At 42.4% G+C, this 21186-nt stretch overlaps 1 protein-coding gene and 1 long non-coding RNA gene across 6 annotated transcripts in view; both read left to right on the plus strand.

Annotated features, from left to right (window-relative positions):
* Positions 1 to 251: 251 nt before the first annotated feature.
* Positions 252 to 2237, plus strand: LOC309356937. Of its 2 annotated transcripts, none has more exons than XR_014162926.1 (2): positions 252 to 1688; positions 2008 to 2237. It is a non-coding gene; the product is annotated as an uncharacterized lncRNA (long non-coding RNA). The 2 variants fall into 2 exon arrangements; XR_014162927.1 differs by having other exon boundaries at positions 252 to 1660.
* Positions 2238 to 7774: 5537 nt separating this feature from the next.
* The window catches only part of USP8 (ubiquitin specific peptidase 8), a 36798-nt gene continuing 23386 nt past the window's right edge, over positions 7775 to 21186 (plus strand). For 2 of the 4 annotated variants that reach the window (XM_081888443.1, XM_081888446.1), the window contains exons 1-5: positions 7776 to 7942; positions 14604 to 14799; positions 15185 to 15329; positions 15791 to 15876; positions 19965 to 20115. In XM_081888443.1, the coding sequence (XP_081744569.1) occupies positions 14696 to 14799; positions 15185 to 15329; positions 15791 to 15876; positions 19965 to 20115 (486 nt within the window). In that variant the 5' untranslated portion in view covers positions 7776 to 7942; positions 14604 to 14695. Of the gene's footprint in view, positions 7943 to 14599; positions 14800 to 15184; positions 15330 to 15790; positions 15877 to 19964; positions 20116 to 21186 lie in introns of all 4 variants that reach the window. The other 2 variants (XM_081888445.1, XM_081888444.1) reach the window with 2 other exon arrangements.

A 21186-nucleotide genomic window follows, 5' to 3' on the forward strand; every position in this document is an offset into this window, starting at 1 on the left:
AGGAAGGAGGAGAGGCCCGAGGGGGCGGGGGAGCCAGCGCGGCGGACCCACTTTGGCCGCGCTGAGGCGCCTCTCCTGAGGAACACCCTCCCCTTGTGGAAACGGGGAGGGGGCCGCGCCCCCGAGCTTGCGAACCGGAGGGGGCGCTTTCGCCCTCATCGGGGCGCGGGATTATTTTACCGCACAAACGGTCGGTGGACAAAAGAGGGGGGAAGCGGCGGAGGGATACGGCCGTCGGAGGAGGCGCACGGCGCACGCGCAGAGCCCGGAAGAAGGGAGGGGGAGACGAGGCGAGAAAGGGAGCCGCCATCTTCTGCCGTTGGGGGTTTTCTTTTCCCGCCTGAACGGCGGAGGGGGTGGGGACGGGTTCAGTAGTGGAGGCGTGTTTAGACTCCTCAACAGGGGCTTCACTGAGGGCATTAGGTCTTTTTCAGCTCTAGGATAGTAAGTCAAGAGGTGCCAGCGAGGAGTAGTAATGTTCAGGTTGCAGTCCCATGCCACCTACCTAGGAGTAGCTTCGTAGGTCTTCCTGCTGAGGAGACACGTGTAGGAGTGGGCCGTGTGATCCTGTGCAAACCTCAATATGTTTCAGTGTGTTTCGTTTCCAGGGCAACGTATATGAGAGTGCAAAATTTTAAAAAAGCATGCTTGTGTCTGTATGCTGCTCGGTGCAGTATGGCTTACTCGCAAGTAGGTTTGCATAGGATTGTAGGTGGAAGAAAGCCACTTCATAAACTTAAATTAGAAAATAAGTAGGGTAGCTCTGTTGGGCAGTGTGCACAGCCATGCATTTCAAGCAAAGCACGCCCCCCCCCAAAAAAAAATCATGGGAAAAGTTTGCGCGCGCGCACACACACACACTGAAATTCCCAATACCTTTAATAACTTGCCAGAATTCTTCGACAGAGGCTGGAGTGTACTTTGGATGTATGGTGTGTGCACAGCCTTTCTGTAATTAGGGAAAATCCAAAAAAGGAATAGTGGGCCAATACCATTACTAGGACCCCACAAAATGAGCGGTCTTCATCAAGCCTGGTGAATGGGGTGGGGAGCATTGTATGTGTGTTTTATGAAGAAACCATGCCCTGTCAATTCACTGCAATCATTGTGCTCAGGGCATCTCGGAACAAAACAACGTTTCAAAATATATTGTAAATTTAATAAAATATAATTTGTATTTAGTAAGTTTCCCATAAGATTCAGAGTGCTTTATGTTGGCCACATGACAGCTTCCACCGTGCTTTGTAACTGAACAGAATATTCCTGCAGGGTCAGTAGTGAATGCAGGCTGCAAGCCAAGTGCAGACAGACTCCCAGAAATGAGGAGCCTTTCTACTCCTTTCTGATCTCATAATGTATCTGTTGGTATCTTGATTCCAGGCCTATGAACATGTTTTTGTCATTCTTGCAGTATCATCAGCACAGCTGTGCTTCCATTGTTCATCCAATGTAACTAACCTGATGCTGTTCTGTGAAAAAACCAGGTGCTTACTGCATAAACTGTGCCCCCTCACATTTGTCCTGTTCTTCTAGTTCTCTCTTCCCCTACATTTCCACTTGCAAACCAGGTCCTCATTTCTGTCTGGTGTAGGACCTTAAGTCTGAAACCCTGCATTTTGATGAACAGGTTACTGAATGGAATGGACCTTTAATCCAAATGGTATCTTCTGTTGCAGTAGCTAGTGCAGGTAAAAATAATGACTGCTTTCAGAGGTTTAGCTGTTCTCAGATAAGACCCAAACCATTATGTGATATGGCATGGTAATGTCAGTTTCCAAGGATTCAGGCAGAGATCCAGAGATTGAAGGCTATGTAGGGGATCTTGAATTCAACATCTTTATTAAGGCTGACATGAGTATATCCATGTGAGTTACAACAATGCAGATGCTTGTTTATCCCAACCCACTACAGTGGGTGATGTAGCTGCATTATTTGATGCAATTAATTAATAAGGCTGTACCAAGTATACGGGTTACATTACTGATTAGTACTCTTTTTTCCCTTTAGAGATAACAAAACAATGGAACAATTTGAAGATCACCTTTCTCTTCAACACACAAAAAAGGTGTATCATTCAGCATGGGCCATCAAGGACACAGTCTGCAAACCAACTAGTCAGCATACAAATCTGTGAATTCTGAGTAACTTTGGATGAAACTGCTTCTGTGCAAAAATGTACTTCATTGCTCAGTAGAAAAACACACATTAGAAATAATGGAAATACCTGATTTACTGTATCATAGAGGTTGTAGAGCCATGATCACTGGGGGGAAGTTACTGGAGTTGAAAGCAGAAGAGAGCTTGAGTGATTGGGATTGAAGCAGTGATTACGGAGGCCAAGAGGTTTATGAACCTGTCTCTGTTTTCTGTTATGAAAAATGAAACATAAAAAGTTATGTTTATAATGGCTGTACAGATAGGAGCCAATCCAAAAAATGAGTGTGCACTAAAAAAAGAGATTCTGACTTCAGTCATACCTTGGTTGCCAAATGCCTTGGTATTTGTATATTTTGGCTCCCAAACGATTGAAAACTGAAAGTGAGTTCCGGTTTTCGAATTATTTTGAAAACTGAACATCCAGCGTGGCTTCTGATTGGCTGCAGGACGCTCCTGCAGCCAATTGGGAGCTGTGCCTTGGTTTTCGAACTGTTCCAGGTGTTGAATGGACTCCTGGAGCACATTCTGTTCGAAAACCAAGGTACGACTGTATTGTGAGTTGGTAACTGGGACATAGTTGCAGCAGTGCAATTTTATCATCAGTCTTCCCACAAGAAATTAACAATTGTCAACAAAAAACAAGATGAATGATGAATGTGCAGGATGGTCTGCACTCAGAAGCTGATGGATTCAGTTGAGTTCCAGACAGCTTGGGGAGATTTTACACCTGACAAGAAGCCTTGGCCAACTTGTGAAATATCCAAAAGGCTCTCCTGCTTCCATAGGGAAGCACCTAGTTTTTTGGGGGGGAGAAATAAAGACATTTTTTTATTGCCCCCCCCCCCCCAGCCCCAAAGAGCAAAGAAGCCAAGACAGCCAGCGGAATCCATCCCGCTGGCTGTCTTGGCTTCCTCTTTAGCCACGCAAAATCTCTCCAGCCGGGAGAGGCTGCGCGTGGCTTTGGCAGAAGCCAAGACAGCCAGCGGAATGGATCCCGCTGGCTGTCTTGGCTTCTTTGGGGCTGGGGGGGAATAAAAAAAATTTATTTCTCCCCCCAAAAAACTAGGTGCGCCCTATGGTCCGATGCGCCCTATAGAGCGGAAAATACGGTAAATGGCGTTTCCGTGCACTGCTCTGGTTCGCCAGAAGCGGCTTAGTCATTCTGGCCACATGACCCGGAAGCTGTACGCCGGCTCCCTCGGCCAGTAAAGCGAGATGAGCAACCCCAGAATTGTCCGCAACTGGACCTAATGGTCATGGGATACTTTTACCTTTACCTGATATGATACTCTGTATTTCATTCTTTCTCCATAAGTTTTATTGCAGTTTTTGTCTTCCAAGGAGCTCAGGGTCTCACATGATATTTCTCTTCTCCACTTATCCTGTGAGGTAGGCTTGGCCCATGGCTAAGTAGGATTTGGGTTCAGTCTGACACTATCCATTATATTAGCGGTGAAAGAAATGAGAGGGCAGGTCTGGAGAGAGAGGTGGAAGGAGATAGGTTCTACCCACACACTAAGAGCTGTAAATTTCTTAACTGGTTTCATATACACATTAAATGTGAAATGACAAAACAATGTGCCATAAGTAAATTTGCAGGGGCTGTTCCATGGGGCATCAGTGTCAAGGAAGAGATTTCATTGCCTAGATGAGATAGCTCTTTCAAATGCAGTGTAGATCTTGCAGACACCTGCCAAACATCGAAGGGACAGTTTAGTATTGTTTCTTCAACTTCATTGTTCCTACAGATATTTCTGCAAATGGAACAAGTGTTTCTGGTATTGGAAACTACCGGTAGTTGAGTGCAGGACAAAATGTTTGCTCATGGAGTTTGAAGCTTTGTTCTCCAATTACTGGTGCTTCTAACCTGGCCAAATGGAACTAATACTGTACAATAAGGGAGCTTCTGCTTGACAATAGAATTACTGATTCCTAAACAAGATTAGCTGTAAATTATAAAAGATTGATTACATTAAAGACTATGGGCTTGACAGTCTTGGGTAGCTTTTTGAAAAGTCAGGGAGGGATAAACAACATCTTTGCAGCCATTTATCTCATTTATTTATTTTTTCATTTGATTCTATTATTTATTAGACTTCTTGGTCACTTGCGACAAAGATCTCCAAATGAATTACAACACATTTAAAAACAAATATATATTTTTCCATTAACAGATCTATATAAATCACATTCAGTTCATTACGTGCACAAGCACAAAACCCCATAACATCAATTTGAAGCTTTGGCAACACACTTGTTAGCAAAATATCCCGTTTTTCAGGTTTTTATTGATGGTGTTTATTGGAATTGGTTTTAGTCAGGCATAGGCAACCTCAGACCTCCAGATGTTTTTGGGACTACAGTTCCCATCATCCCTGACCACTTGTCCTGTTAGCTAGGGATCATGGGAGTTGTAGTTCTAAATTATCTGGAGGGCCGAGTTTGCCTATGCCTGGTTTTAGTATTTCTGTTGTGTTTGCAAGTTGCTTTGAGTCATTTTTATTAGGAATGCGACTGGTAAGCATTGTTACACTTATTTTTATTTATTTCTGTAGCATTTTTATACGTACAGAGCACTTTTGTTTGTTTTAACCTGCGATGTAGCTTGCCAAATCTAGATAATGCTATCCAGTTTTTTATACTGTGCTGCAGAGTGCCAGTTATTTGAATAACACTATGCATGCCATGGGGACGCAGGTGGTGCAGTGGTCTAAACCACTGAGCCTCTTGGGCTTGCAGATCAGAAGGTCGGCGGTTCGAGTCCCAGCTCCCGCCAACCTAGCAGTTCGAAAACACGCCCAAAAGTGCAAGTAGGTAAATAGGTACCACTCTGGCGGGAAGGTAAACGGCGTTTCCGTGTGCTGCTCTGGTTTTGGTGTTCCGTTGCACCAGAAGCAGCTTAATCATGCTGGCCACATGACCCGGGAAAACTCTGCGGACAAACGCCGGCTCCCTCGGCCTGTAAAGCGAGATGAACTCCGCAACCCCAGAGTCGTCTGCGACTGGACTGGACTTAACTGTCAGGGGTCCTTTACCTTTTTTATCTTTATGCATGCCATATCTATATTAGGCATGCTACAGATTGATCACTTGTTTTATAACTGCTGTTTTATAATACCATGGAGCATCCTGTGTGGTAACATTTCATAAGGAGAAAGGAATCTATAATGTGCTTTGCTGCTGCTGCTTGTATAAGCAAGACTGGTGTGTTTTTATCTGATAAAACCTGAACGTAGTTTCTCTCTAGTTCAGGTTTTACTTTTACAGTATGAATAATTATGGAAATATTTGAGAAGGCTGGTAAAGTGGTATTAATTTCTTAAATGAGAGGGATCATATGATGAACTCTGGGCCACTAACTGCTTCACCCTAATGATGTCTTAGCGTTGCTGGGTGCAAATAAAATTTCAATGTGGGATGCCTTCTCCATTCCCAAACTGTTCCTAACACTTCTCTGCTATTTTTATTTGGGGTCAGATTATGGACTTTGCTTATGTAGCTTTGCAGCGAATATGAGTTTAGGACACCCTACCATTGTACTGTAGTCCCAAAGATAAGACTGAAAGCAAATTCCTATAATCAAAATAGCACAAAGCTTGTACCTCCACTTAAAAATTCCACTATATCCCTCTTGTTGACTCAACCTCTCCACCCAGTTCTCCTGTGGAGTTTGCAATTCAAAGTAACCCTTTTCACCCATTTTACAGAGCAATCCCGAGTGCAGAAGCCTACTGTGGAACCAAAGAGAATTAGTAAGCCTCCAATCTAAATACGTTTGCTCAAAAACTAGTCCAACTAACTTCAGTAACTATAAAGTATGCTGGGGCTTGCAAAATGTTTTATAAGTTTTATTTTGTCTGTTCTTCCCAACATCTATGAGATGGCGATTCACTAGCAAAATGACTGGGCAGACTTTCTGGAGTAGAAAAAATGCAATGTATTGGTTATTTCCAAGAAGCTCAGCTCTTTGAGTTTGTTGTTATTTTGCAATAGGGGAAACAAAGTTTGCCACCTTAAAAGTTGCACAGCATGGATAGTTCAGCCATCTACACCCAACGGGGCATTACCAAAAGCTTGTGGGTTCATTATTTCACAGGAATCCAGCAACTGCTTTAATTATTGGAGAACTGGAAAGCGAAAAGCAACATTTTAGAAGTTCTCAAAGAACTCATCTACCTTCCTCATAAAACATCAGGGTGCTTTACAACAACATAAAAAGCATAAAAACAAAAAAAACCTACGGTACATCACACTGTATCTGATGGTTGCCCTTTGCAGCTTGAAGCAGCTCTGTCTGCTTTTTAAATTTTATGCTTTTCAGGTTTATACATTTCACTAATTTTACAATCATTTTAACATTTCAAAACTTGACTTCCTACCCCCTTTCTGTGGTTCCTTAAATGTATTTTTAATATCTTCTGCATACTCCAAGTTACCTTAATTTGCTCCTTTATTCATCTTTAAAATATATGCTCTTCTGAAACTGCACATTATTACAACAATCCTGCCAGTGTTCTCATCTGTTTACAATTTATCTGTAAATATTCAATAAACCATTTCCATTCTTTTATAAAGAGTTGGTTATCTTTATTCCTTATTCTTCCTGCAAGTTTTGCCATTTCTGCATATTCCATAAGTTTTTGCATCCATTCTTTGCTGCTGCTTAAAATTTTGGGGCGAGTAACATTCTTGCCACTGTAATAGCGTACAAGAATATGTTTCTATACATTTTTGGTAATTCTGTCCCTATAATTCCCCCCAAAAAGCTGTTGGTTTTGTTTTTTTACAAATGTTATTTTGAACATCCTTTTCAATTCATTGTGTATCATTTCCCAGTAAGCTTTAACCTTACTCAGGGCTGGATTTAGGTTTGATGAGGCCCTAAGCTACTGAAGGTAATGGGGCCCTTTATATGTCCAGCTGTCCTTTGTCAACAACAAATTGCTGCTTTTTTGTGTTGAATATATGCTATATATGGTAAGTTATGTACCTAATAGGTATCTAAAGCCATCTGCACATAACAAAATATGTATTTTATCAAAGTAATTGTTGAAAAGTCCATGCAGAATGCAAAGTCCATAATTTCTATAGATAGAAATTAGCAAACCAGTGATATTTTAGTGAGCGGGCTAGCAGGCGGGGCCCATTACTTATATCATCGGAGTCTACACAACACAAAACACTGTTGCTGTATGTAGGTTTTATTTTGTTTTTTATATTTTGGAAATGTTCATCTAGGTTTTTTTCCCCTTTAATTTTTTTTCGGCCCCCCAAGAAAGTGGGGCCCTAAGCTATAGCTTGTTTAGCTTATACTACGTAAATCCGGCACTGATCCTTATTACAAGACCACCACATATGATAAAAACCGATAGTCCTGTCCCTAATTCACAAAAGAAAGCAGCTCTGCTTTCCCAGAGGACTAAATTTTTGGCAGGCGAGGAATTCTTCAGAGAAAAGTTCCGCACCTCATATATAAGGCTCTTGAAACCCTGAATAAAAATAAAAAATAAAGATTTGGTGGCTGCTGTTCATCAGTCGGCTACCCCAACACACGCTTCCCTTACGAGTAAGTAAGCCATTCCCCTTCGCCAGGGAGGCTGGGCCCGAGCCTATCCCCGCCCACGGGCCGCCTCTCCGCCGCCTCAGCCCAGTTCCGCCTCGGAAGCGAAGGCCGTCCTCCAGCCCATCTTCCCTCCGCCGTTTCGCCTCTGGGACATGGGCCTGGGCCGGGTCGAAGGGAGGAGGAAGAGGTGGTGGCTGCGGCTGCTGCGAGACCCCCGAAGCGGTGAGTGCGCTGGAGACGAGAGGGCCGGGAAAGGCCTCCTGGAGGCGGAGCGGCCTGCCCTCTTTTACCTCAGGAAGGACCCCGGGTGGGCAAGCTGGTCTGGAGCCCGGAGAACGAGGCTTGCTGGCGGGGGGAGGGGAGACCCGACACGCGTCTGTGGGGCTCGGCTCACACGAGACGGCGGGGTCCGTGTTGGCCGTGGAGGGGCCCTTCTGTGGGCCCGCAAGGAGGAGCCCGGGGTGGCGGTGTTGGGGAGACTCGGGTTGTGAGGTGGGAATGGGCGGAGGCCGCGACATGACGGGAGGCATAAGGAATAAGGAATTGAGAAAAAGTCCATTCTGAGCAGAAAAAGGGGAAATAAAGGGGGGAACCGCGGGAGTCATCTCCCCCCCCCCACACACACCGATGTCCATTAAAATGTCACCTTGGTGAGTGACCTGGGAGGTTGCATTCACACGTTACTCGAGTTTAAAACACCCCTCCCCCGCGTGATCAGCAGGGAACCGCAGCCAACCCTGGCCCTTTTCCTGGAGCCTTTATGTGACAGGCGTGTTTTCAAATGCCGGTTTGGCCCATCCACGCTGTATATATGCCCTTCTAAGCATATGCTTAAACAAAAATGGGTGTACACATAATAATAATAATACTATAGAATAGTAATAATTATACTATAGTAATACTATAGTAATAATTATTACTATTGTTATTAATAATAGTAATAATAATAATATTTATACATACATACATACCCTGCCCATCTGGCTGGGTTTCCCCAGCCACTCTGGGCGGCTCCCAACAGAATATTAAAAACACAATAAAACATCAAACAAGGCCAGTAGGAAGCCTGCAAAATGTCATTGGGGTGACTTTACCCATGATGAAATTCACACATGGAGGATCTGACCTGTAGGTGAGTGTGTGTCACGTTCCAGTATTTGGCTCCTCTTCCTCACATGCATTTGTAGTGATGCAGAATTGTCTTACATGAGTAATGGAAATTCAAGTGCGGAAGTCGTTCTGTGAAGTAAGCGGTATGTGCTCACAGTTTTAACTTGCGTGTTGTGGATTTACAGTGAGTAACGCCTCCCAAACCTTTCCATGTGTTGAGACTGAATTTAAGCAGAAGCCAACACCATTGGATAATTGTGCCAATAAGATGTGCCAAGAGGGAGCGTTCTTGGGATGTCTGTACATGTTCTAGGAGCACGAGAACATACAGCAGATCTTTCCAAACTTTATGTCGCGACACGTTAAGTGTGTCAGCTGCCGTATGTAGCTGTGTTGTGCGAATGCTTCCTGTGCTCCTCCCGGGCCTGGAAAATGGGTAGTTTAACCTCCGGTTTGCTAGTAAAATGGGACGCGGGTGGCGCTGTGGTCTAAACTGCAGAGCCTAGGGCTTGCCGATCAGAAGGCCAGCGGTTCGAATCCCCGCAACGGGGTGAGCTCCCATTGCCCTGCTCCTGCCCATCTAGCAGTTCAAAAGCATGTCAAGTGCAAGTAGATAAATAGGTACAGTAGTACCTCGGGTTACATACGCTTCAGGTTACACACTCCGCTAACCCAGAAATAGTGCTTCAGGTTAAGAACTTTGCTTCAGGATAAGAACAGAAATCGGGCTCCGGTGGTGCGGTGGCAGCAGGAGGCCCCATTAGCTAAAGTGGTGCTTCAGATTAAGAACAGTTTCAGGTTAAGAACGGACTTCCGGAACGAATTAAGTACTTAACCCGAGGTACCACTGTACTGCTCCAGCAGGAAGGTAAACGACATTTCCGTGCGCTGCTCTGGTTCGCCAGAAGCGGCTTGGTCATGCTAAGCAAATAAAGTAAGATAAGCGCCACAACCCTAGAGTCATTCGCCACTGGACCTAACGGTCAGGGGTCCCTTTACTTTTACCTTGCTAGTAAAACTGAATGACTGTGTCACGAAATGATGCATTTCTAAAAAGTGTGTCACCAACATGAAAAGTTTGGAAAGCTCTGACATACAGGTTCTAGGAGCATGAGTACATGGTGGTGTGTTCACATGGGAGACTATAGTCAGTGAAGTTATAGGAATATCATGGACTTTAAAACATATATATCAGCAACTGTGTAAATACCGAAGGATAAAGTAGCCAGGAGAAAGATGGATGTTGAATTTGTTATATTTATACTCTGCCAGAGCTGATTGTTGACTGGTTGATACTCTACCTACCTTGTTGACTGTCTGATTATGTTCGTGGCTGGTTATAGTAGAGGTATTGGTTTTGCTAGCTGACTCTTCCTCAGTCTTACAACACGGTATATATGTGGGGAATGTAGGAAGTGTATCCTTGTTTCCTCTTCCTGTGCTTATGTGTTAATGACAGTTCATGTGTAAATGCAAGCAATAAATGGTAAGAACATTGTAGTACTGCTTATTACTTTTAACACCAGCTTCTACACACTTGAAGGAAAGGGCATAATGAAGGAAGGCCAATTGAGAGTATATGGGTAAAAAGTGTAGGAAAGGGAGGCAACAGTGACCTTACTGTGGCTGTTTGCTATAGACTTCCAAGCCAGACTGAAGACTTGGATGATGCCTTCCTACAGCATATTACCAGACATTCAAAAATGAGAGATACAGTAGTCATGGGAGGCTTCAACTACCCCAATATCTATGGGAACTCAAACTCTGCCAAGAACGTAAGGTCCAACAAATTCCTCAATTGCCTCGCTGACAGTTCATTTACCAGAAGGTGGAAGAAGCAACAACTTAGACCTGGTCCTCACTAACAGGGAGGAACTAACTTGACAAAGTGGAAGTACTGGGAAACTTGAGAGGAAGTGATCATGGTCTCTTGGGATTCATGAAATAGAACCAATGGAAAGCTGGGCGTAATTGTAAAAACACTCTGGATTTTAAGAAGACTGATTTCAAAAAACTTAAGGAACTAAGTGATACCATGGTCAGAAATACGTACTCAAAGGGAAGGGACTCCAAAATGGATGGGCGTTTCTCTAAGATGATACATTGAAGTCACAAAGGCAGACAATTCCAACAAGAAAGAAAAGTTGGAGGCATCTAAGGAAACCGGTGTGGCTGCATAAGGAGCTTACAGATGACCTGAGATTTAAGAAGGGCATGTATAAGAAATGGAAGGGGAAATCACAAAGGAAGAGTATACATAGGTGGCCAATGGTTGCAGGGCAAATGGCAGGTGGACCAGGCTTACAAGAGAAGTTAAAAATGTGTTTTAAAGCTTTCTTTGGCTATGTTCAAAGCAGGAGGAAGAACAAGCAAGTAGTAGGTCCTGTGTGTGGAGAAGATGGAGAAATGCCATTTGGGGACAGAGAAGGAAGAACTGCTCAACACCTACTTTGCCTCTTCACCCAAAAGGAAAGCAGTGCCCAACCTGGTGATAACAGAATAAATGATTTAAGGAGGGAACCGCAGCTCAATATAAGACAAGAGGTGCTAAGGGAACACTTAGCTACTTTAAATGAATTCAAATCTCCAGGGCCTGGTAAACTGCACCCAAGGGTACTAAAGGAGCTTGTGGATGCAATCTCAGAGCCTCTGTTTATAATGCTTTAGAATTTTTGGAGAACATGTGGACTGGAGGCAAGCAAATGTCCCCATCTTCAAAAACGAGGAAAAAGAAGACCCAGGTAACTACCGACTGATCAGCTGAGCTTGACATTGATACCAGGTAAGGCCCTAGAACAGATAATTCAACAGTCAGTCTATGAGCACTTAGAAAAGGATGCTGTGATTACTAAAACCTAGCAGGGGTTTCTCAAAAATAAGTCATGCCAGACAAATCTCATTTCTTTTTCTTTTCTTTTTTTCTTTTGGATAGAGTTACAAGTTGGTGGATCAGGGGAATGCTGTAGACTTCATGTATGTTGATTTCAATAAGGCTTTTGACAAAGTCCCATGAAATTCTCGTGGAGAAGCTGGCAAAATGTGGGCTGGACAAGGTAGCTATTAGGTGGATTTGTAGCTGGTTGACTGACCTAACCCAGACAGTGTTCACTAATAGTTCCTCATCATCCTGGAAAAAAGTGACAAGTGGTGTACCACATGGTTCTGTCCTGGGCCTGTTGTTGTTCACCATCTTTCTAAACGACTTGGACGAAGGAATTGAGAGGATGCTCATCAAATTTGTGGAAGACACCAAGCTGGGAGGGTTAGCTAGTGTAGCAGAAGACAGAACTGGGCCAAAACTAACACAGTGGTACCTCGGTAATTTGTTCCGGAGGTCCGTTCTTAACATGAAACTGTTCTTAACCTGAAGCACCACTTTAGCTAATGGGGCCTCCCGCTGCTGTCGCGCCGCCAGAGCACAATTTCTGTTCTCATCCTGAAGCAAAGTTCTTTACCCGAGGTACTATTTCTGGGTTAGCGGAGTTTGTAACCTGAAGCGTATGTAACCCGAGGTACCACTGTAAAAGGAATTTCAATAGGGACAAATGTCTGGTTCTGCACTTGGGCAGGAAGAACCTGCTACACCAATATAAGATGAGGGACGCCTGGATTGCCAGTAGTACATCTGAAAAGGATTTAGGGGATTTAGACTACAAGGTTAGGATGAGTCAACAGTGTGATACGGCAGCAGAAAATCTAATGCTATTCTAGACTGCCTCAACAGAAATATAGTATCCTGATCAAGGGAAGCAACAGTCCCGCTTTATTCTGCCTTGGTCAGACCATACCTGGAATACCACATCCAGATCTGGGAGCCACATTTTAAGAAGAATATTGACAAGCTGGAACATGTGCAGAGAAGGGCAACCAAGATGATCAAAGGTCTGGAAATCAAGCCTTATGAGGAACAGTTGAGGGAATTGGGTATGCTTAGCCTGGAAAAAAGGGGACTGAGAGGAAATATGATAGCCATCTTCAAAGATCTAAAGGACTGTCAAATAGAAGATGGAGCAAGTTTTTTTTTCCTCCTGCACCGGGGAGTACCTCCCAAACTAATGGCTTTAAGTTACAAGAAAGGAGATTCTGACTGAACATCAGGAAGAACTTGCTGATGGTAAGAACTGTTCAACAGCGGAATCAACTACCTCAGAAGGTTGTACTTTCTCCTTCCTTGGAGGTTTTTAAGCAGAGGTTGGATGGCCATCTGTCATGGATGCTTTAGTTGAGATTCCTGCATTGCAGGGGGTTGGACTAGATGACCCTTGGAATCCCTCCCAACTCCACAATTCTGTGATATCTGTTTTGCAAATACAGTGGTACCTCTGGTTAAGAACGGAATCCATTCTGGAGGTCCGTTCGTAACCGAAAACTAACCATAACCTGAGGCGCCATTAGCAAAAGTGCGCCTCCCTCTGCGCACGGACCTCCGGCATGCAGTTTCCACTCGCATCCTGGGGCTAAGTTTGCAACCCGGAGCAGCTACTTCCGGGTTACCGGAGCTCATAACCCACAGCGTACGCAACCAGAGGCGTTCGCAGCCAGAGGTACCACTGTATGAACAATTACTGAGACCCAGTTCATGGTACTTGTCTGTTGATAGTTACTTAAAACAGGCTATGATCAGGTTTCCACATAATATTGGTGCAGTCAGTGGAAGTAATCATATGATCCAGATACTAAAACAATCTAAAACAAAAGTTACTGGAATACTAATGGAATGTAATTAGTATATACTTATTAAATCAAATGAAAACAAAAAGCTTTTTTAAGTGCATGACTTCATCTTGCTCTCACATGAAGTAAATTGATAATTTAAAAGGGGGAAGTTAAACACAAAATATATGTTTCCCCAATTCACACATACGTGCAGATGTTCAAATGCAACTATTGTCTATATTTTTTTTGGGGGGGGGATATTTATGATATTACCAATGTCTTCATTTAAAGTCTCTTCCCATGAACACTGGATGCACGGTCGCCATGGGAATTGTTTTCATGTGCCTGTTATCTGTGCAACAGTGAGCAAGCTGGCTGTATTTTTATGACCTTGCAGATGTTGGTAGCCTTTAGTAATAGTAATGTTATAAGAGTTTTGTCTCTCTGTTTGGATAATACCTAATGCAATACTGCATTGAATCTCAGCAAAACCTAATCACAATGTGTTGCTTAGGTGGTGGAGAAAAAATAATGACATGACGTGTTGAACCTTGAAGTTATATTTAGAAAAGGCTTCAAGTTTCCAGGATATGAAGCCTTTGTTATTGGTAATCCACAGAGTGGGAGAAAAAACAGCTAAGATTACCTGCTTGAGACTAATTGAACAAGGTACATATGTATATTACTGGAAGGAGTGAAAATGGACTATGTCTTCATAGTGAGGGTTGTAGAAAAGAGCTTGTTGCCAGTATTTTCTGCTCATCCTTTTTTTGTGTGTGTCTGAGTACATTTTCTCACAGATAATTTTGCACCACATGAAATGCATGCCTGGAAGCTGAAACAGATAACCTGGTGTTTTTTGAGAAAGCAGTAGGGTTGAATAGAGTTCTATTCAGTGAGGTTTTTTTTGCAAGGGGTGCTCAATTACCCTAGAGTACCAACACCTCTTTTTCTAGGGCAAAAGGCCCTGGTTTTACTTGAACTGTTTCAAAAGTCGTTTCACGCTTGTGTTCGTGTTTTTAAAGTTTCTGTAGGCAAGCATTCATAAAATGGTCAAAGGATGTGTCTTTGTATTTGTTAATAAGATCCATTTGAAATCTTTTTCTTTTTCTTTCAGGAAACAGCCAGGGTTGCTGAGTAATTCAAAGACCTATAACATCCCTTTGAAGCCTTTAGCATCCTCCTGAGGAGACATATCTATATACTAACATGCCTGCGGTGGCATCTGTACCTAAAGACCTATACCTCTGCACTTCATTGAAAGATCTTAACAAAAAGACAGAAGTAAAAGCTGATAAAACAAGTACTAAGAGGTATGGATATTTGCTTAGTTGACTTAGTCTTCATCTTGTTTCTTGGAATTAATGGAAAATACGTTCTAATAGATATTGTGCTTCATACACATAGCTAAAACAACATTCACACTTTAAAAGAGTGCTGTATCATTCACTTTCCTGGTTGTAAAGTTCCAGGAGGTGAGTTAATGTTTAAGGAAGCTGAGCACTTTTTGCAGAAAATAATTTAAAGGTAGATCATAAAATAACACTGACTTGTCTTTTGAGAAAGAAAATTGCTTGTTCATACGTTTGTTCTTTAAAGCAGCTTATCATTGTAGGTGGAAGTTCTGCTTTTATGTAGTCTGCTTTCATGACAATCCAGTAACTTTTGTGATTTTGAATTCTTTGCCTCCATTTCAAGTTATGTACAGAGTGCCCTCAAGATCTTCAAAGCAGCTGAGGAGTGCCGGTTGGACAGAGATGAAGAGAAGGCCTATGTACTTTACATGAAGTATGTGACTGTGTATAATCTTATTAAGAAGAGGACAGATTTCAAACAGCAACAAGTAGGTATCCAGTTATGAGTAGTTGTATGTATATTTTGGTGTAAAGTTAAATATTGCCTCTGAAAATTCAAGATAATAAACAACTGATTGGAGAAAGTAAAACACTTCCGTCAGGGACACCATAGGTGAAAACTTGCATTGGGCACTAGGCACCAAAGCGCATGGCAATAATCCACTATTGTGATGGACATTGGAGGTGTAGTTGTCTCTGCTCCTTCGCTCTGTAAGATCTGTAAATTCAGAATAATGCTCTGATGTCAGAAATGAGACTACTCATTTCCTATAAATTCAGACCTGGAATCTCAAGAGGGAGAGCAGCCACTCATTGCAATCTCCATTTGAAACTGTCAATTATTCATCTATGATATAGTGCCAGAAAAATCATGACTAATGGATTTTTTCTGTATACATTGGACAATGGTACACTGATTGAAATGGTTTTATGCCTCTTGTAATTTCAGGATTACTTTCATTCAATGCTTGGACCTACAAACATAAAAAAGGCAATTGAAGAAGCTGAAAGACTTTCAGAAAGCCTTAAACTCAGGTATGCTTAAATAGCATTAAATGTTAATACGTGTGCTTGGTTTTTTGTTATCTTCTACCGTATTTTTCCTTATTAAGCACAGAGAAGCAGTCCTCCTGCAACATTTGCCATTAATTGAGAGCTCAATAAGAGGCTAAAAATGTTTCAGCATAGAGTACCTCTGTAAGTGAACGAGAGAACGATTGCAGTGGAACTTGAATCTCCTATTATCTTTATAAATGACAGTGCTGCATTCATGGCTTGCTATAGTCTTAGCCCTTGGCTTTTAGACACGTAGCAGAAACTTGGAGTCCTAGACCACCTCATTCAGGATGCTATTCCCAAACACACTCTCTCTCTCTCGCTCTCTCTCTCTCTCTCTCGCTCTCCCCACCCCCCAGCAATTGGTGAAGATTGGGGAAGTTGGAATAATCAGCAGCAGTTCATCACAATAATAATGAAAGCATGAGCAGCAGCAATTGATATAAAGCCATATCCAATATTAAACAAATCCAAAAGCACTCTGGAACATGACAATCTTGGCCAGCTGCCTTAAAAATAACAGGAAGGAAGGGAGATGTGCATCCCTAGAGGAGTGGCTTGGCAACGTTGCTGCTGCAGTTGAAAACATCCTGATCTTACTTACTTATCAAACCTTTATTAGGCATTATGCGAATAAAACCATAAAAGAGAAAATAACATATAAAGGCCTTGAAATATATATAAAAGAGCAGCAGTTGGCTACATACATATATATATATATATACATATAGAGTCAATGGTTTTCTTTGTTAACCTGCTCCTTGGAGGACTGCTACCAAAAACTCGGCTACCCCCGCCGTTACCCTTTGGTCAACGTCGGATAGGTAGAGTCCCACACATTCACCTTGCTGGGGTTCCAGACCACCCGAGAGAGGGGACAGCACGCGTTGACGGAGCGTACTGTACAATGGGCAATGAAAGAGAATATGCTCTACAGTGTCCGGGACATTCATAGAGCATCTGCAGAATCTCTTGTTTCTAGGAATGTTTTGATATCTTCCCCTGGCAAATGCTGAGGGAAAAACATTCAAACGGGCCAGCATAAAAGCCCTACGTTGGGCTGGGATTATTAATTTAGTGACGTAATTGGCTCTGCTATCTAAGATATTTAAATCATAGAATATGGGGGAGCAAATTTTGTTTACAGCTGCCATAATATTTTGTCTCTCGACATCCTTTAGTCTAGTTAGGATATTATGGAAAATGTATTGCTCATTAGAATTGTACAGGGGCTCCAGCTCGATGCCTAAAGATTCAATCTTTTTTTCGAGGTGCTGATACCATCTTGATTTATAGGAGTCATTGAGCAAATCAGCGAGCAGACTTGATGGAAGGCAGCGAAAATGGCAGCGTAACCAGTACTTTATTGAGGTGGACCATGCCCAATATTCCATTGTGTGTATGCCTATTTCTGCACACATTGTTTCATATTTGATCATAGCTGGGAGTCCAAGAATACGTCTCAGAAAGCTGGAGTGAATCTTTTTTAAATCACTGTTATATGCTTGGACCCATAGCGGGATTCCATAGAATATCTGGGATTGCACTTTTGTTTGAAATATCTGATTGGCCGCAGGAATAAATTGATTACCTTTCTGATAGTAAAAACGGGCAACTGCTGATGAGGTGCACTTTGCCTGTTTTATGGCGTTTGTGCGATGGGTTGCCCACCCTAAATTGCTCTGGAATAAGATTCCCAGATACCTATAGATTTTCACTTGTTGGATTTCTTGCCCTCTTATTTTCCATTTCTCTAATTTCCAACCATTCGAGAAGACCAAAATTTTTGTCTTCTCATAATTTATAGAGAGTTTGTTGCATTCGCAGTAAAGGATCAGTGAAGATATAAGACGTTTCAGACCCAAGCTCGTTAATGATAGTAGGACAGCATCGTCTGCGTATAATAAGAGAGGAACTGGTTTCTGATTAAGTTTAGGGGCATGTGATTCTATTTTTTGAAGGTAATCTGGCAAGTCTGATAGAAATAAATTAAATAGAAAGGGGGCAAGGATACACCCTTGTTTTACCCCTTTCGAGTTAGGGATGTCTGATGAAAGGTGACCTTTGGTGTTAAGTTTGACTTGACAGGTATTGGAAGAGTGTAGATTTTGCATTAGAATCAGTAAGCGCTGATCAATTTTTAATTCTGCGAGTTTCCTCCACAACTTTGGGCGGTCAATTGAGTCGAATGCACCACGAAAATCTACAAAAGCAGCATATATCTTAGATTGCCTTTGGAATCTGTATTTTTCAACCAAGTGCATAAGTATAAGACAGTGGTCTAGTGTAGAGCAACCTTTGGAGAAACCTATTTGTTCTTTCCCTGGTAAACATCCTGATCTGTGTGGCCAACCATTGTAATTCAGACATAGGGGGCACACAGAGGAAGACCTAAGAGGAAGATCTTAAATGTGCAAATGAGAAGTATCCAGGCTCATATTATTTAGAACTTTTAGCATGCTTGCCATAAAAGCGTAAGAAGCTGCCTTTACACAAGAATCAGACCATTACCCATCTCGCTAAGTATTCTTGACTGGCAGCAGCTCTCCAATCAAATCTTTCTCACCTAGATATGGCGTAGGTTGAATCAGGGGCCTTCTAGATGCAAAGCATGTGTTCTACCACTAAGCTGCAGCTCATACCAAACTATTGACTACTTCTGTTTCGTTTTGTCTCAATAATTCCATTATCCTTTAATACAACTATAACCTTGTAAGAGTGCATTTTTCCTTATTTTTATAAATATGATGAAAATGTGACCTGATATGTGTAGGAAAACACATGTAGCTTCTTATGTTCCCCACACAATTTTGTAGGAGAGCTATGGCATTTCATCTGGGCCTTTGATAGTGTGGTGCTTTTCCTTAAGAAATCTTTTTAATAGTATTTCCTGTTTTCCAGACCCCCGAATGTAGTGGCATAACTACCATCCAGTGCTCAGATATCAGTCAGGCGTCCCCCACTCCTCCAAAGAAACAAGGTGCCCTTGTTTTTCAAGGGCAACAGTACGATAAAGTATTTGGAATGCTTCCAAGATATTCATGAATTAAATACTTTGGGAATAATCCAAATTCTTTCTTCGACGCTTCTACAACAGACTCCAAGTCAAGCTCTAGTAGTACCATGTTTTGTTTTTTCTGTTCTCCTGTGGTACAAGAGCAGTTAATAACTGAATTTAGAAATTAATTAATGTGCAGGTGGTGATTAAATGGTATCTACAAGAAGGAGGAAGAGTGGTTGACTTCTGCCTTGATGAAACCAGATGAAATCTTTTACCTGACTTCCTTTAAATAAAAAATTTAGAATTTTCATTACTCAGACATCAGTTTCTGAAGTCTTCTTTTAGAATTTAGTATGCTATTCTTGTTCTGTAGCCAAGTGAGAATATTAGTCACATTTGTTTACTCACCACATTTGGAATGCTCACATACATACGCTATTCCGCCAAACCGTCCTATAAACTGTGATTTTGTGTTTGTTTAATATATTTAAAACAATACAGATCTTACATTTTTGTCGACTTCAGAATAGCCCTTGCTCTGCATTTCTAGTAGAATATTAAGGCTTCAAACCATTCTTGGATCCATCAGAGTAAGAAGCATGTAAAAGGATGCATGATGTTTTGGGGCTATTGTCCAGAAAACCAAATGGCAATCAGATGGTAAAGATTTAAGGATTATCAGGCTTTGGCTGATGTGTTTAGTGAGCACTTACAGTCTTCCCCACCTAGAGGCAGGCTCTGGTAGGTCTCAGCAGTGACTGGCTCCCAAGTCCTCCAGGAGAATGGTTCACTTTGCCTTCTTTGGTGGATGAAGAGAGCCAGTCACTGAACAGGACCTTCAAAGCCTTGGTCAAAAGTGTTACTGATGTCTCCTGGGAAAGAGGATGAGGAACACATGCAAGTTACGTAATGAGTTTCCTGCCTAGGCTTGTTGGAGGCATTAACCCAGCAATGACTGGCTTTCTTCATCCACCAGCGACTCGGGCATCTTAACAGAAAGTGCCAACAAAACAATCTCTTGCAATGAAAAAAGCAAATGGTAAATTGTAATTCTTTTTTAAACTAGATATGAAGAAGCCGAAGTGCGGAAGAAACTGGAAGAAAAGGAAAGGCAAGAGGAGCAACAGTTGAAAAAGCAGGAATTGAAAGATGATGCAAAAGTTTTAACCAAAACCTCTTCAGAAGATTCATCAGATCCCAAAGGAAAAAATCAAATGGTAATTGGGACACTTAATCCTTAAAATGTTATCTGTTGTAAACATTTTTAAAATCTAGTCTAGAATATTGGAGGTGGGGGGAGTTGGCTTATATCTGGCAGCACCTAAAATTAGATTATTTAAGTTTGAAAATAAAACTTAGCGGTTATTTAGGGTTAAAGTGTACTGTTCATTAAATACATTGTGCTTAATATTTCATATATTCAACAGGCTTATCCTGTTGAATAATTCTGAAGGTTGTCTATTTTAAATCCTACTCAGGCCCTAAAAGGCCATCACCATTCTAGCTTGTAACTGCTAAACTGAGCGATCTGATGTGTGGCTCTTTGTTCATGTTGCAAGTGGGTATATCATTGGTCTACCTTGAGCTGTAATGGGACGCAGGTGGCGCTGTGGGTTAAAGCCTCAGTGCCTAGGACTTGCCGATTGAAAGGTCGGCGGTTCGAATCCCTGCGGCGGGGTGCGCTCCCGCTGCTCGGTCCCAGCGCCTGCCAACCTAGCAGTTCGAAAGCACCTCCGGGTGCAAGTAGATAAATAGGGACCGCTTACCAGCGGGAAGGTAAACGGCGTTTCCGTGTGCGGCTCTGGCTCGCCAGAGCAGCGATGTCACGCTGGCCACGTGACCCGGAAGTGTCTCCGGACAGCGCTGGCCCCTGGCCTCTTAAGTGAGATGGGCGCACAACCCCAGAGTCTGTCAAGACTGGCCCGTACGGGCAGGGGTACCTTTACCTTTACCTACCTTGAGCTGTGAAGTTGAGATGGACCTTTAATATTGAATTTCTTTAGACTGATGCTAAAGGCTGGAAAATACCATATGATCACCAAATCCTGTCCCTGTTAAGGCACTTAATTCAGATAATGGATTTTTAGCAGTGCGTATACATGCCTGGAGACCAGTCGACTCCAGGCAACTAAAAAATAGAGCTAGGTGAAAGGAAAAATCCCCAGTCTGAATTTGGGGGGGGGGGGGGAATTCTTACTAACTTCAACTCTGGCAGAAGGCTATCTTGTACTATGTTATGATTGGTCTGCATAAATCTATGCAGCCACTTCTGTTTTGCCATTTTGACA

The sequence above is a fragment of the Podarcis melisellensis genome (genome assembly GCF_964234715.1).
Source record: "Podarcis melisellensis genome assembly, chromosome: 14".
Lineage (NCBI taxonomy): Eukaryota > Metazoa > Chordata > Lepidosauria > Squamata > Lacertidae > Podarcis > Podarcis melisellensis.